This window comes from Bufo gargarizans, chromosome 5, assembly GCF_014858855.1.
Source record: "Bufo gargarizans isolate SCDJY-AF-19 chromosome 5, ASM1485885v1, whole genome shotgun sequence".
NCBI classification, from domain to species: domain Eukaryota; kingdom Metazoa; phylum Chordata; class Amphibia; order Anura; family Bufonidae; genus Bufo; species Bufo gargarizans.
The window spans coordinates 92086816-92104350 of NC_058084.1; the positions used below are offsets into that span (position 1 = coordinate 92086816).

General features: G+C 43.2%; 1 protein-coding gene across 1 annotated transcript; it reads right to left on the reverse strand.

Moving 5' to 3' along the window:
- Positions 1-3668: 3668 nt before the first annotated feature.
- CHCHD7 (coiled-coil-helix-coiled-coil-helix domain containing 7) lies at positions 3669-17289 on the reverse strand. Its single transcript, XM_044293607.1, has 4 exons — positions 17154-17289; positions 10218-10280; positions 7586-7684; positions 3669-3871 (listed from the first exon to the last, which is right to left on the reverse strand). The coding sequence occupies exons 2-4, from the start codon at positions 10266-10268 to the stop codon at positions 3767-3769; spliced, it is 255 nt and encodes an 84-aa protein (XP_044149542.1). The 5' UTR covers positions 10269-10280; positions 17154-17289; the 3' UTR covers positions 3669-3766.
- Positions 17290-17535: the final 246 nt, after the last annotated feature.

Sequence of the window (17535 nt, forward strand, 5' to 3'; positions counted from 1 at the left end):
ACTACATATCAACATGAAAGAGCATTAAACCCCTCCATCGTGTCATTCAAATCTCTACATCTTACATGGTGTTTGTGGCTTAAGAGCACGGATGGATCGGAAGGCTCACCTACACTCACTCAAGTACACTAAAATGATTGTGTCTGTTGCTCCACATGTCCGAATGTATTTTTCAAGACTGAAACCTGGTATAAAAAGAAAATCTGGCTCGTTATATTTTGTTAAACTGTTGTAATATTATATACCGATACACTATCTGTAACAGATGTACACATTTTGTGCGAAATATCTGACATGGCTCAGGTACTGTACTTACAGTCAAGATTGATTGTATTATGTACTACTGAAAAACCCAATAAAAAGTATTGAAACGAGAACGCAACCAAACGGAACAGAATGCATTTTGGAGCATTCCGTTCTGGTCAGTTATGTTTTTTCCTCATTGACAATAAATGGGGACAAAACGGAATGCTCTCAATACTGGAAAATATTAACGCTAGTGTGAAAGTAGCCTAATGCCTACAGTTTTAGGGTATGTTCACACAATGGATTTAGAAAACACACTCGCACTCGGTTTTGGGGCAGTTTTTGGCACATTTTGTTCAGTTACCCCTTCACTGAATAGGAAATTCAGTGCAAATTCCCTGCCAAGATGCTGCTTCGGTTTTCCATGCTATTTTTTTCAGCATGGAAAAAAAAGCTATTTCTGCCTCCCATTAATGAATGGGAGGCTTTTTGGTACACAAAACACGTGAGAAAGTGTCAAAAAATGTTGTGTTAACAGACCCTTAGTTTCCCATTGTTGTCATACTTAAAAAGGTTTTCTAGTTTTAGAAAAAAAAAGGGGTTATCCGACTAGTAATAACTGATGACCTATCTTCTGGATAGGCTATCAGCATCTGATCGGTTGGGCTCTGACACCCAGGACCCCACCGATCAGCTGAGCTGCATCTAGGCTATATGACCGATGGTCATGACATCACTGGCCTAGGGTAAGCAGCGAGAAGGCCGCGATGCTTACAGGAGCACAGGGCCTTCTCAAACAGCTGACTGGCAGGCATCCTGGGGGTCAGACCCCACCGATCAGATGCTGATTACCTATCCAGAGGATAGGTCAGCAGTTACAAATAGTCAGATAAGGCTGAATTCACACAGAATTGACCTGCATCTGGTTTTGGCTCACAATCACTGATGGAAATAACTGACCAAATAGCTGAAGTGTGAACCTGGCCTAACCCCTTTAAAAAGAGCACCTGTCAGCAGGATTAACCATAATATACCAAGCATACTGCTTGGTAGGGTTGATCCATCTGAGTAAAATACTTGTCTTGTAAAAACTGGTTGTGATTTGCCTAAGAAGGAGTAAAGGAGCAACTGTTTTTGATTTGTGCAAAAAAAATTTAAGTCACATCATAAATGTGTATAAATCGTGTCTAAGCAATAAGGCTACTTTCACACCTGCGTTTAGGTGCGGATCCATCTGGTATCTGCACAGACGGATCCGCACCTATAATACAAACGCTTAGATCCGTTCAGAACGGATCCGTTTGCATTACCATGAAAAGAAAAAATATATATATATTTTTTTTTTTTTGTTCATCATAATGCAAACGGATCCTTTCTGACTTACATTGAAAGTCAATGGGGGACGGATCCGTTTGAAAATTAAGCCATATTGTATCAACTTCAAACAGATCCGTCCCCATTGACTTACATTGTAAGTCTGGACGGATCCGTTTGCCTCCGCACGGCCAGTCGGACACCCGAACGCTGCAAGCTGAGGACAAACGGTGCCAGACTGATGCATTATGAGCGGATCCGGATCCACTCAGAATGCATTAGGGCAGTACGGATGCGTTCGGGGCCGCTTGTGAGAGCCTTCAAACGGAACTCACAAGCGGAGCCCCGAACGCAAGTGTGAAAGTAGCCTAAGTCAGGACCACTTTTCACTGCAGTTTTACAAACAGATTAGGCTACTTTCACACTCTTGTTTTGGGGGATCCATCATGGATCCAAACACGGATCCGTTACAATAATGCAACCGCATGCATCAGTCATGAACGGATCGGTTTGTATTATCTGTAACATAGCCAAGACGTGCCATATTGTGTTAGTGAAAACGGATCCGTCCCATTGACTTACATTGTGTGCCAGGACGGATCTGTTTAGCTCAGTTTCATCAAGCGGACAGCAAAACGCTGCAGGTAGGGTTTTGGTGTCCGCCTCCAGAGCAGAATGGAGACTGATTGGAGGCAAACTGATGCTTTCTGAGCGGATCCTTTTCCATTCAGAATGCATTAGGGCAAAACTGATCTGTATTGGACCGCTTGTGAGAGCCCTGAACGGATCTCACAAACGGAAAGCCAAAACGCCGGTGTGAAAGTAGCCTTAAAGAAAGAGGTTCATGCTCAACTATTCTAAGCATCTTCCAGTTTAGCACCATACCTGCTTTCTCCTTACTGCTGCACAAGTTTAACAGGTTATGACCTAGAAAATGTGCACGTTATCGAACTAAGGCCTCGTTCACATTGCCTTGTCTATTTGACATCCGTGGAAAAAATCTATCCGTGTTCCACTCATGAAGACGTCCATGAAGAATCTGCATGTCATCCGTATTCCACATACACTGCTCAGCTGAAAATACATTTCCAGAGCATCTCCTGCCAATGTTCCATGGAAACCCACTGACAGAACACAGAAGCCATCTATGTTGTGTCAGTGGTTTTTCACAAGCCATGTGTGAACACGTTAAAAATCGATGGGTACGTGTGCTGTTCATGGAGAACACGGACAGCACACACCTGTGATTCACTGAAGTGTGAACAAGGCCTAAGTTCCTATGTACATCTATGTGTCTCCAGTGGAAACAGACTATAAGCAGGCCCTGATAAGCCATAAAAAAAAATTCTGTGGCATCAAAAATAAACATATCTGAAAAAAAAAAACCAATAGCTAAACATTATATAAACCCCGTTTTTTTCACCTATTAAACTAAAACAGGTCTTTTTTAGATATAATAAAATATGGTGCCCTAAATGATGTGAATTAAAATTACAATCCCTCTCAGTTAATTTATTATAGTAGTTAGTAATGGCAGGTATTAGGTATAACTGTTTATACCAATTGTGGCATTTATTTTGTCGTGATTACCAGTTATGAACAGTTTGTCGGTGGCTTTAAGTGATATATTTTTACTGTAAGTGTTTGTCCATCATAGATCAATCTCAAAGATTCAAATGTCTAGTGACATTTGACTCTCACTAAAATAATTAAGCTGTTTTTTATATTGATAATATATTCCCCTGTATACAGATTGTGTGAATATACACATATGTATAAATTCAGCCAGAATCATCTGGAGCTCCTGACAGGTCATTACAGTGGTGGTCTTCCATGCTGCTTATACTGGTTATATCAAACCACCAACAGCGACATCTGTGATCTAATGAATTTGTGGAACAGACTGGTTATCAGAGCATCATGCTCATTCATATTTCAGGATTTTCACAATCCTTGATCCCAATCAATGTGAAAACAAAATCATCATGTAAATGCAGCACTTAGTAAAACTAACACAACATAAACTCTTCTTATAGCCCAGGTAGAAGTATTCAAGCTTGTCTAGAATGTAAAGTATATATATATATATATATATAGAAATCACCACATTGCATATTGTGCCTTTAATACACATGTTACACCTTTCCTCATACAAGGAATTTATTAAATAAAACAGGATAAAATACAAGCATGTAGGAAAGGTCCTTCAGTAGGGAAGATTTTCGAAGGACGCCAGTATGTGCTTTCTTTCTTCAGCAGTGGGCATTGCAGGATTCACGCCATCTGCTCTTCTTTTCAACATGATTGTTTGCTGGAATAAAAGAAGTTAGAGATTAACACTCTCAACAAGTATAAATGTACTATCACCTAAGCCTCCGGCCTCTTCACATTTGCATAGTCAGTAATTTACATCAGTATTTGTAACCCAAAAATCAGGAGTAAGTCTAAAACATGGCAAAGATGCAAGCCCTTTCATTATACCTTTTCTCTGCTTAAATGACACTTCTGGTTTTGGCCTAAAAATACTGTACTGATGGTAAAATACACAATTATAAATGAAGCTTTAGGCTGTATTCACCTCCCTGTAATACAGGTGGGCTTAAAGGGCATCTGTCAGCGGATTTTCACCTGGCCGACCTGCTACATGTGCACTTGGCAGCTGAAGGCCTCTGTGTTGGTCCCATGTTCATATGTGCCCGCATTGCTGGAGAAAAAGGATGTTTTAATATATGCAAATGAGCATCTAGGAGCAACGGGGGCATTGCCGTTACACCTAGAGGCTCAGCTTTCTCTGCAACTGCTGCACTCTCCATATTGATTGGCAGGGCAGGAGGGATGTTTGTACTGAAGTTAGAACAAGATAGTGTGAAGATGGCGAGCTCAGACAGTATGGAAAAAAAATGCACTAAATATTTCCTCATCTCTACCCTGCAACGCACTGGGGTTTGATGCACATTTTGTATACAATGTTGTTTTATCTTTTTAAGCACGGAGTCAGACTTATTAATGCTATATAATATTAAGGCAGCGCAAACTAAGAGGAGCCAGTCAGAGGATGCACCAAATCTATCACACAGTTCTATTCCTTAGACCAGCTTAAAGCTTGGCTTACTTCACAACATTATGTTTCACCAAAAACCATAATAATAATAAATCTGGTGTATTTTTCAAAACCATGTAGCCATGACACCTAGTCAGAATGGCAGACCCGGAGGCCACTGTTATGCCTACATCTGCCATGACAACCCCTTGGCACCCTGGTATCATGTCCGTGCGTGCGAGGGGTAGGGGAGCTGTGGAGAGACAAAACGCCTTCCTTAAACCACTTGGATGGAATGATGTGGTCACTACTGATTGCAGCATTTAAGGCAGGGGTAGGCAACCTCTGACACTCCAGCTGTTGTAAAACGACAACTCCCAGCATGCATAGTTGCTCTGCATTTCTCAGAACTCTTATAGAAAGGAATGGAGCATGCTGGGAACTGTAGTTTCACAACAGCTGGAGTGCTTAAAGGGAATCTGTCACTAGCATATTAGCAAAAACATTTTTTTATGAATCCATGTGTAATAAAGTACCTTATTTCCATATGTCTTGTTCTTTTTATTCTGTGTCTTGTCATTTCTTCAAAAAAACACTTTTTATGATATGCAAATGAAGCTGTTAGGAACCCAGAGGGGCGTTATTCTTTGTCCACGGTGCCCAGGAACGCCCCTCTGAAGTGCCGTGCCCGCCTAAATTTGATGACTAAGAACTCCTCCAAGATTGCCTAAATCGCCTCCCAGAGGCGAGGCTAAGTGTTCCGCCCCCCCTCCTCAGCGCCGCTCTCTGCGGCAAACACCCCCAATCCTCCTCTCGCCCGCATCCGAAATCCCACGCAGGCGCAGTGCTGATAAGACGACTGAGGGCAACACCTATCAGCTGGCTGAGGAAACAGCGAACACGTCACTGGGATCGGCGCATGCCCAGTGACGCTGTTGAAGCTGTTGCCCTCAGTCGTCTTATCATCGCGCAGGCAATCGCCGGCACTGCGCCTGCGCAGGATTTCGGATGCAGGCGAGAGGAGGATCGGGGGTGTTTGCGCTGAGGAGGGGGGGGGGGGAAGCACTTAGCCTCGCCTCTGGGAGGCAATTTAGGCGATCTTGGAGGAGTTCTTAGTTTTCAAATTTAGGCGGGCACGGCACTTCAGAGGGGCGTTCCTGGGCTCCGTGGACAAAGAATAACGCCCCTCTGGGCTCCTTACAGCTTCATTTGCATATCATAAAAAGCGTTTTTTTAAAGAAATGACAAGACACAAAGAACAAGACATATGGAAATAAGGTACTTTATTACACATGGATTTATTAAAAAAAAAAAAAAAAAAATGCAAATATGCTAGTGACAGATTCCTTGCAGCAGAAGCAGGGTTATGTTTGAAGTACAGCCCAGATCCTGCCACTGATCTCATAGGTGTACTGACAGCACCTGCAAACTTAGCATGAGAAAAATGGATGGCAGAGAGTGGGATGTAGCACCCATTCATAATGTTGATTTTCGTTGCTGGTCGGGAACCAGTTAATTTATGTTACATGTCTATTATGATTGCAGGTCCTCATTCGTGGAGTCTCACAAGCAGAGTCGAAAAAGCATAAATTTACCTTACACACCCCAAAAATCTGTATAGTATAGTATCACATACATATGTCCCCATGTCTTACACATGTATTAGCATTTTCTGATGTCATAACGTATGCACTTCATATAATGAAGCACATGTCAGTCTTATAATTGCTTGAAAAAGGTCCTGTGATAGGACTGAAGCGTTGCGTTTGTTAATACGGGTAAATACAATATATATTTTTTAATACTTTTCATCATTTTGGAGTGCTGTGGATTTCCGTTCCGTGGCCCCGCAAAAAATATAGAGCATGTCCTATTCTTGCCCATTTTGCGGACAAGGATAGGCATTGTTACAATGGATCCGCAAAAAAAACGGATTCAACACGGATGTCACTCAGACGTCGTCCGTATTTGCGGACGGCAAAATACATAAGGCATGTAGCCTTAGTGTGAAGATTTTACATCGAGATTTGTGAACTTTGGCAGCCATTACAGTGCTGCTTTTTTCACATTGCTATATTTCCATGCAGATAGCCAAAAAGGGAGGTTGTGTTATCGTAAAAACTGTAGCATAATTTCCAAACTGCTTCATACTTGGAGTAGGAGTGTAACTCCAGGAGGAAGAGCTCTAACCGGGACATCTGAGCTATATTCCGCAACCAGGTGATGGAGAAATGGTGGCCAAATCTTAACTGTGGCCAAATCTTTGATCCTACTTTACTGGGCGTAAAGTAGGATCAAAGATTTGGCCACAGTTAATGAATGGAACCACGGAGCTTTAAAGAACTTTCTAAGGAAGGTCGGCCTTAAATTCAGGGATATTAGCCTGTGAGTGAGAACAATTGTGGCTCGACATATATTGGCCATAACAGATTGAGTGGCAGGTTTCTTCAAGGTGGCTTGTGGTGGAGGTGGTTGCACACTAGTAGTGACTAGGGATGAGCGAACTTCTATTTTCAAGTTCGGCGTACAAGGTTCGGGTTGGGGTTATCTAAGAATTCCATTATAGAATCTGTACTACAGACCATAAGTTATGGTCCGTGGTAGCGGAATCTATAACAGAAACCTTAAATACCCCGAATGTTGTACACCAAACTTGAAAACTGAAGTTCGCTCAACACTAGTAGTGACCTCTAATATGTGCAGGGCTCTCCATTGAGAAAACACCAACTAAAATATAACAGATCCCTGGCACCATTTTCTAACATCTAAGCGGCCTGTAATTGCTGTTATGTTTTTATGACATTTTGGCAAAGTTAACGAGATAAAAAACAGCGGCAAATCAGGCAAGCACCATCTATGGGTATCTAAATACGACACTTCTGATGGTCAAATTTTCATCACTTATTCATATACTGTTTATTGGATTCAGAGTTTCTACATGTTATTCATTCACATTTCTATTACCGTTGAAAGAGCTGAACTTACCCAAAACTTTCTGCACTGTTTATATCTGTGAAAATATAAAGCACACATGTCTCTTTGGTAGTTGTTGACATCCAAGCATTTTGCTGCAGCATCACTTTCCTTTAAGAGAAAATGGAAATAATATTCTTAGCCATGATGTATATGGGTCATTTCAGATAGTTAAAGGGGTTGTCCAGTTTAAAAAAAAATTATCTTTACATCATGTGCTAAAATAGCCAGTTATAACACTCAAGAATATGCTTCAGTTATTCAAGGTGCCCTGATCCGAAGATATTCAATCTGGGCTTGGGACCTTCACTTCTGACTTGAGCTAATCGCAGGACTGCTGGCTCAGTGGCTAAGACAGTCCCATTCTTGGTTTAGTCATTGGATGTGACATATGACAGAGTTGGCTTAGCTGTTACTCTTCACATAGAGCACTGATGACAAGACAACAAAGGAAATGCTATCCTCTGCCGAGCACATGCCAGGAAAGGTGTCGGAACCGGGACCAGGACCAGAACAGATATCTCCAGATCGAGGCACCTTGGATAACTGAAGTATATTAGTATGCATAAGTATCTGTTCGGTGGAGGTATGACCACTGAGACCCCTGCCAGTCCCAAGATAGGTGGTCCCGTTCCCCCATATGAAAGATGTGGCTGGTTGCACTCCATTATCTCCAATCATTCGTTATGGTACTATGAGAGATATGCCAGTGCAAGCACGACCTGCAGCTCCATATAGGGGAAAGGGACATTTTATTTATTTATCTGGACAGCGCTTTTATCTTTGCACATAGAAAATGTTAAGGCCATTCAGTAACTAAATAGGACACCTTCTATTGTATCCAACACCATTAACTACCTCGGATCTGAATTTTCCTAATACAATACGGGTCCAGCCATATGGTCTGGTTTCCTGATATTTTGGAGGCTAAAATCAAGAGTGGATCATAAAAGGAGAGAGAGTATTATAAGACAAATACATTTTATTTTTATTTTTTTATTTCGATACTGGTGACGTCTGAGAGGAAATCTTACTGTGTGGCAGTCCCCTAACATTTCTTTAATCAGGCATCCATTGGGCCAGAAAATAAGATATTGGGGATTAAGGCTAGGGTTACAAGACAAAATGTGTCGCGTGACATTTTGTCGCACCAATGTCACGCAACAATTTTTATAATGATAGTCTATGGTGTCGCACTGCGACATGCTGCAACTGCGACACAACAGTAGCAAAAAATCTATCCAAGATGGATTTTTCTGTGACTGTTGCGTCGCAGCATGTCGCATGGTGGCACCATAAACTATCATTATCAAAATTGTTGTGCAACATATGTTCCAGTGTAGTTGTGTGACTTACTGTCGTCGTGTAGCCCTAGCCTAAATAGTCAGTAAAAAAAATGTAAAAAAGTGGATTTTTCAGAAAACAGATTATACAAATTTCACTGCACACTTAGGCCTCATGCACATGACCGTTCAGTTTTTTTCGGTCTGCAAATTGCTGATTTGCAAAACACGGAAGCCGCCCGTGTGCCTTCCGCAATTTGCGGAACGGAACAGGCGGCCCATTGTAGAAATGCCTATTCTTGTCCGCAAAACGGACAAGAATAGGACATGTTATATTATTTTTGCGGGGCCACGGAACGGAGCAACGGATGCGGACAGCACGCGGAGTGCTGTCCGCATTTTCTGCGGCCCCATTAACGTGAATGGGTCCGCACCCGAGCCGCAAAAACTGCGGCTCGGATGCGGACCAGAACAACGGTCGTGTGCATAAGGCCTTAATCAGATATTGCTTCTATTATCTAATCTCTATTTTCTTACATGCAATCCTACTGAACAGAAAAGTCTGTAAAGTTAGAGGATACTGTTACGGGCAGTGGGTGTGGAACCATTCTGCCAACCAAGCGGTTTGACGTTGGGCTAGACCTAAGGTTGTTATCCTGGAAGCTACCTCTTGGAACAGTCTCAGCATGGTTGGCAGCAGACCCACTGCAAAGCACAAAGGGATCAGGCAATACTCGAAGACTGAGGTTAGGGCAGGCAGAGTACATGCGAATCCACAAAACTAGTCCAAGGTCAGGACAGACAGCAACAGGTCAATATGGTGAACATGCTATGGTCAGGTCAAGCAGCGGAGGGTCAGAATAGATAGACAGGCAGAGGTCAGTACACGGGGAAACAGAACACCTTAACTTGGTATTAGCACGGTAGACAATCTAATGCTCAGGCACCCTCCCCTAGGAAGCTGCAGTAAATAAATGGCTGAAGCAAACTAGGATGTGTGCACTGGTCCTTTAAGAGCCGGGAGAGAGTGCACACTAAGGGTAGTGCAGGAGGACATGGTAGAAAGAAGCAGGCTGCAGCCTGCAGGAGGACAAGCGGTGTGGGATGCTGATGAGCAGAGGAGGTCACGCAGACATGGACCACCAAGTAAGCAATAGACAGAGAAAGGTAAGTGACGCAGAACCTATGGCAGCCCGAGGGAGCAGTAGAGTGGTGGGCACAGGCCAAAAGCATAACAGATACAAAATGAGATTAATGAAATTTAGGGTAAATGCAATAATCGATAATGTACTACTACTATGTGGAAGTCCCAGCATAAAGCATCTACAAGGATCTCAACATTGCACATGTAATCAACCAACCTCTAAACATGGATTGATATCAACATCTCTCATCTTCCTTTGTGGGGGCATCTTGTTTAAGAACTGGAACATATAAAACAAATATAAAATCACACTTTCAGTCATCACATCAATATCTATAAAGTTTTATTATATGGTATTATCCCACAAATTTTAATGTTTGTTTTTTATTTTACTCAATCTACTTATTTTGAGGACTTTCTGTCCTTTCTGCGGGTAGGCAGAAGCTCAAAGTACCTGCATCTCCCAGGATGCACTGCAATTAGCTCATACATAGAAAATAGTCCCTTGCATATAGCCCCAGAGATAGATACTGTATGCAATGTCCCGACAATATCCACTAGATTTCAGTTTCAATGCATGAACTGCAGGAGGATATGCCTAATTTTGAAGAGGTGTGTCCCGGCATACAACTCTGGTCTATGATAAATTCACCACAATATTTTATTACATGTATACTGCAATAATACTTGATTTAAAATGCTCTATTTCTGGTTAGTTATACCTTTCATGGGATAACTCCTTTAAAGAAATAAACACCCCACAAAATTAAATAAAATAAAAATGACATCATTTTAAAGGTGAAATCTACACAAATATGAAAATATTCAGTTTACACCAAAATTCCTCAGCCTATATCTCTCACTCACAGGGGTCCTGAAGGCGGAAGTATTTGAGCTGTGGAGCATTTACTCAATGGCAGGCACAAGAACAGGTGAAAAAATAAAAATAAAAGAAAATTCTTCATTGCGAGAATGGCAATATACCACAGATCACGGCATTCAGGCTCCATTTGAGTGTGGATGTTGGGGTTTAAAGTGGTTGGCAGCTGTATACCAGGAAACAATACCAAGCATTTATTCATCTTTATTAGACGTTCAGGGCAGTTTTCATGCTTTTCCCGGCTTCTGTCAGGTCTAGACTGGGATGCCATCCATAGCTTGGCTGCTGATGGAGGGACATGTGACCAAAACATCATCATGTCTCCGCCACCGAAACACCCCCAATGCATGTGCAGATGGCAAGAGCATTGTGATTCAATGGGGAAGGCATGAAGACAACCTAGGACTTGTAAAAAAGGTGATTGAGTAAGGCTGGGTTCACATTATGGTGTAGCCTCCCCCCCCCCCCCCCCCCCTCTCCGTGAACACATCCTTATATATTCTCTAAATGAATTATTAAAACAAAGTCTGATGTGTGTGTATAATGCACATATGTAGCAGACTGAAAAGCATTCCTGCAAAGACTCATTCACACAGTCGGTGTTCGATCAGCGATTTCCATCTGTGACTGTGAGCCAAAACCAGGAGTGTACAGTCATGGCCAAAAGTTTTGAGAATGACATAAATATTGGAAAAGTTGCTGCTTAAGTTTTTATAATAGCAATTTGAATATACTCTAGAATGTTATGAAGAGTGATCAGATGAATTGCATAGTCTTTCTTTGCCATGAAAATTAACTTAATCCCCAAAAAAAATTTCCACTGCATTTCATTGCTGTCATTAAAGGACCTGCTGAGATCATTTCAGTAATCGTCTTGTTAACTCAGGTGAGAATGTTGACGAGCACAAGGCTGGAGATCATTATGTCAGGCTGATTGGGTTAAAATGGCAGACTTGACCTGTTAAAAGGAGGGTGATGCTTGAAATCATTGTTCTTCCGTTGTTAACCATGGTGACCTGCAAAGAACGTGTGCAGCCATCATTGCGTTGCTTAAAAATGGCTTCACAGGCAAGGATATTGTGGCTACTAAGATTGCACCTCAATCAACAATTTATAGGATCTTCAAGAACTTCAAGGAAAGAGGTTCAATTCTTGTTAAGAAGGCTTCAGGGCGTCCAAGAAAGTCCAGCAAGCGCCAGGATCGTCTCCTAAAGAGGATTCAGCTGCGGGATCGGAGTGCCACCAGTGCACAGCTTGCTCAGGAATGGCAGCAGGCAGGTGTGAGCGCATCTGCACACACAGTGAGACGAAGACTTTTGGAAGATACCCTGGTGTCAAGAAGGGCAGCAAAGAAGCCACTTCTCTCAAAAAAAAACATCAGGGACAGATTGATCTTCTGCAGAAAATATGGTGAATGGACTGCTGAGGACTGGGGCAAAGTCATATTCTCCGATGAAGCCTCTTTCCGATTGTTTGGGGCATCAGGAAAAAGGCTTGTCCGGAGAAGAAAAGGTGAGCGCTACCATCAGTCCTGTGTCATGCCAACAGTAAAGCCTCCTGAGACCATTCATGTGTGGGGTTGCTTCTCATCCAAGGGAGTGGGCTCACTCACAATTTTGCCCAAAAACACATCCATGAATAAAGAATGGTACCAAAACACCCTCTAACAGCAACTTCTTCCAACAATCCAACAACAGTTTGGTGAAGAACAATGCATTTTCCAGCACGATGGAGCACCATGCCATAAGGCAAAAGTGATAACTAAGTGGCTCGGGGACCAAAACGTTGACATTTTGGGTCCATGGCCTGGAAACTCCCCAGATCTTAATCCCATTGAGAACTTGTGGTCAATCCTCAAGAGGCGGGTGGACAAACAAAAACCCACTAATTCTGACAAACTCCAAGAAGTGATTATGAAAGAATGGGTTGCTATCAGTCAGAAATTGGCCCAGAAGTTGATTGAGAGCATGCCCAGTCGAATTGCAGAGGTCCTGAAAAAGAAGGGCCAACACTGCAAATACTGACTCTTTGCATAAATGTCATGTAATTGTCGATAAAAGCCTTTGAAACGTATGAAGTGCGTGTAATTATATTTCACTACATCACAGAAACAACTGAAACAAAGATCTAAAAGCAGTTTAGCAGCAAACATTGTGAAAACTAATATTTGTGTCATTCTCAAAACTTTTGGCCACGACTGTAGACTACCCAGACATGAGGTATAAGGGAAAGATCTGCACACCTGTTCTGTGGTTAGAGCTGCACCTGGTTTTGGCTCAAAATCACTGATGGAAATCACCGACCGAACACTGACTGTGTGAATGAGGCATAATGCCGATCAGAGAGGCCAAATATAAAGATAATCAAATATAATAATAATCAAGTTTAACATCAGTGATAACCTTGATAAAGAACGAGAAGGGGACATTTTTATAAAGTTGGGATTTGTACAAATATTTTACTTCTAGCCAGACATTAAAGGGGTGGCCTAAACAGGGACAACGCCTTTAAAATGTAGCCACTGGAGCCATCAGCAGATCACCCCATAAGCTGCTGATCACCCCAAAAACAGCAGATTGGACAGGTATTTCCCCTGCAGTGGCTGCTACAGGAAATGTAGTAATAGACATAGACTTCCTTCACCCATAGGCCAAGATGCACTAATGTGTCTTCGCCTCGAATCCGTCTATATAAAAAAAAAGGAGGATTTCATTATACACCCCCCTAATGCCAATCATGTACACATATGTGATTATGCCAGTCAATTTAGCATTAAAGGAAAAAAAGAGTGAGCGCTTATCGATATTTGTAAGCCAAAAGTCTTTTCATTATTATATATTTTCGCTGTAGGTTCCTCTCCAGGTTTTGGCTTAAGCCTCATTCACATATCCGTGTCCGTGCTCAAATCCGTGAGCAGTTGGTCAGTGATGCATCCGTGAAGCTGTCCGTGAAGGATCCATGTTTCACTGACACTGAACAGTTGAAAAATAAACACTGAAACACTGACGTGTGAATGAGGCTTTACAAATACTAATGAAAAATACTGACCAAATACTGACCATGGTAAAGTGGCCAAAGTAGGTAAATCTTTTCTAAACCCAAACCAAGTTGCATTTGCGCTGCTTTGAGGGGGACCATACTCCTTTGAGCCTATCACAAAGTAAAGAAAACATTTTCTGGAAATCTATTCTGTGCCTCAACCACCTCGTCTTGGACCTGAAGTGGGACACTAGGGTTAAAGGGTTGTCTCAAAGTCAACCCGTTTACAGAAGCTCAATTTGGGCATATAGAAGTCATAGAGGGGAGTTTGTGGGACATGTCTCTATGGTACAGAATGGAGGTGCCCCTCAAGAATAGCTCTCAACCAAACCACGCGCTACATAGACAACCATTCCAACATAAAAGAGTCCTAAGACTCCCAAGGCCTGGCCAGTAACCCTTGCCCATCAGAAAACATTCTGAGTATTTAAAATAAGCTTTTGAGTACCGTGCTTTATTTTTCTGGCTGAACTGACTGAAGGTGCACTAGAGAAGGCGCATTGGCCAAGTCTTGCCCAACAATGCAGTCACACAAATAGTGGCACCCATTTATGATAGATACTGAAAAAACTCCTGTGGGTTTTAGGGTTGGGCTAAACGCACAACACAACACTCACCTACAACTCTTCTGAAAAATCACAGTTCTAATACAGCTGCACATATTTATGTGGCTTCAATTTCTCACACAGCGACCTATGACACTCCGATTGTGGTGAAACTACAACTCCCTACATGCATACTTGCTTGACTGTTCTCAGAACTTCCAGAGAAGTAAATGATGTATGCTGGGAGTTGAAGTTTCACAAGAGATGGAGTGCCAGAGGTTGCCTACTTCTGCATTAAAGGGGTTGTCCACCTTTTTCTTACTGAGGATCCGTCCTTTCTATAGGTCATCAGCAAGGTCCCCATGAAGTGAATGGGGCTGAGTTACACCCAGGCCACGTGACCTATAGTCGTGATGTCACTGGCCTCAGGGGAGCTGCAATAAGGCCACGGCACAACTGCGAACCCCGCTGCCTTCTCAAATAGCTGATCAGCAGGGGTCCTGGGTTTCGGACCCTGCAGATCAGATGCTGATGACCTATCCAAAAGATAGATTATCATTAATAAAAAGGTGGACAACCTCTTTAAAGAGGACCTGTCGCCTCTCCTGACATGTCTGTTTTGGAAACTACTTGCATCCCCCATGTAATAATAATTCTGGAGAATCAGTTCTAATGAACCTATGTTGTGCCATTCTTCTACTATTCTTGCTAGAGGTTTATGAATATTGGTACAGATGGCTGTTACCAACTGGGGGGTGTCCCTGCACAGTCTGACGCTATACAATCAGTACTGCTAGTATGAGACTGTGCAGGGACACAACCCCATCAGTTACCTTTTTCCATACATTTCTAGCAGGAATAAAAGAAGAATGGCACAACATAGAGTCATATAAATAGATGCTCCAGAAATGGTATTACATGGGGGATGCAAGTAGCTACATACAAAAAAATACAAAAAAAAAACATTTTAATGAGAGGTGACGGCCTTCCTTAAAAAGGGTTTTCCGAGATTTTATAATCCTCTGGATAGGTCATCAGTAAGTGATCGGTTGGGGACCAACACCTGGGATCCCTGTCGATCAGCTATTTGAGACGGCACCAGCACTCGTGTGAGAGCCGCAGCCTTCTCCGTGCTCGCCAAGCACATTGTATAGAGTTGGTATCGCAGGTCAGCCACATTCACTTATATGGGACAGAGCTGCGCCTAGGCCACGTGATTGATGAACGTGTCATCATTCAGCCTAGGAAAAGCTGAGAGAAGGCTGCAGCGCTCCGGTAAGCACCGCTGCCTTCTCAAACAGCTGATAGGCGAGGGTCCCGGGTGTTGGACCCCCACCGATCAGTAATAAAATCTCAGAAAACCCTTATAAATCTATATACTTAAGTCACATACTAAAGAAATAAGGACCCTTAAAACACAATACTTTATTTCTATTTGGCTAAAAAAAAAAATATCCCAAACCTAAATGTTAGGCCTCATGCACACGACCTTTGTTTTGGTCCGCATCTGAGCCGCAGTTTTTGCAGCTTGGATGTGGACCCATTGCTCTGTTCCGTGGTCCGCAAAAAAAAAAATATAACCTGTCCTAGTCTTGTCCGTTTTGCAGACAAGAATAGGCAGTTATATCAATGGCTGTCCGTGCCATTCCGCAAATTGCGGAACGCATACGGACGCCATCCGTGTTTTGCAGATCCGCAATTTTCGGACCGCAAAACACACAACGGTCGTGTACATGAGGCCTTAGGTTAACCCCAGTGTTTACTGGCGTTAGCCTAACATTTAGGTTTGGGATATTTTTTTATCCAAATAGAAAGTATTGTGTTTTAAGGGTCCTTATTTCTTTAGTATGTGATTTATATTCATATTTGGACACCACGTTATTACTTCTGTATCATTATATATTCCTTTTCTGGTATGTATGGACTGCAGCAATTCATTCTCTGGGAGCCGGTATGGCACCGTGTGGGTGCCATACATGTAAAAGTATGTGTACAGAAAGCAAGAGATGGGGAACGCCAATGCCCCTGTAGAGACAGAAACCTGGGGCACATTACCAGGAGTGATCACAGCCAATGCCCCTTCTTTACACTGTGCTCAGCAGCTCCAATACACAGGTGCCTATGGGACGGCAGAAGGAAAACGCAATTTCTGGTTCTCCTAGGCCTGGGATGCTCAACCTGCGGCCCTCCAGCTGTGGTAAAACTACAACTCTCATCATGCCCTCCTGTCGGCTGTCCGGGCATGCTGGGAGTTGTAGTTTTGCAACAGCTGGAGGGCCACACGTTGAACATTCCTGTCCTAGACTATGGCGACATGGTGGGAATTCTGCCCAAGGATCCTGCAAAGTGGAAACCAGCAGTAAAGATAACACAGTATCAGTTCACACAACTGTCGTGCACTGGGGGCAGCAGATACAACCCCAGTGTCTGCAGTCACCTGATGACTGGGCTGCAGGGCAAAGGTCAAGCAGTGGAAGAAAGCTCCTGTGCCGTGTGAACAGTGACAGGTCACCGCCTGAGTGACAAGCCATCAGTGCCACAACACCCAGGAGCCGTGACCCTGACACAGGCAGCAAGGGCAGCAGAGTGACTGAAGGAGACATGTGCGGCAGGCTGCACACATGGTCCGGCCGGGTGTCATGTTGTGTGCATGTCGTGGAGGAGCGTGCAGAGGCGCGTCCGCACTCACCTCCCAGCGGCCGTGACACTAGGACAAGAATGGTGACACTACCGTCGGCCAGGAAGGTGACAACTACACCCTCTCACAAGCCGGACAAGTCCAATTCGAAATACGTCAACTTCTAGCCTCGCACACCTTTAAGTAGTTGGACAGACTAACCTGCTGACTAAGCCCCGCCCATGACGTATTAACATATCAGCCACCCTATCCCCGAACACGCTACCCTAGACTGACGGCAGCAGCGTCCAATGAGTTTAGGCGCCGCCCCCATTCTCTCTCCACCTCAGCACCGCCTCAAAACAGCGCTCACCGATGACTGACGTCCGCGTCAGCCAATCCAAGGCACCGACGGTGACAGCACTGCAAAGTGGATTGGTGGACGCTCTGAAGA

Excerpts from the sequence above, each read along its gene's own strand:
- CHCHD7 (XM_044293607.1), bottom strand. The coding sequence starts at position 10,268 with ATGCCCCCACAAAGGAAGATGAGAGATGTTGATATCAATCCATGTTTA. Across the intron at positions 7,685-10,217 it reads ATATCAATCCATGTTTAGAG|GAAAGTGATGCTGCAGCAAA; the intron begins GTTGGTTGATTA and ends TTTCTCTTAAAG. Across the intron at positions 3,872-7,585 it reads AACAGTGCAGAAAGTTTTGG|CAAACAATCATGTTGAAAAG; the intron begins GTAAGTTCAGCT and ends CTTTTATTCCAG.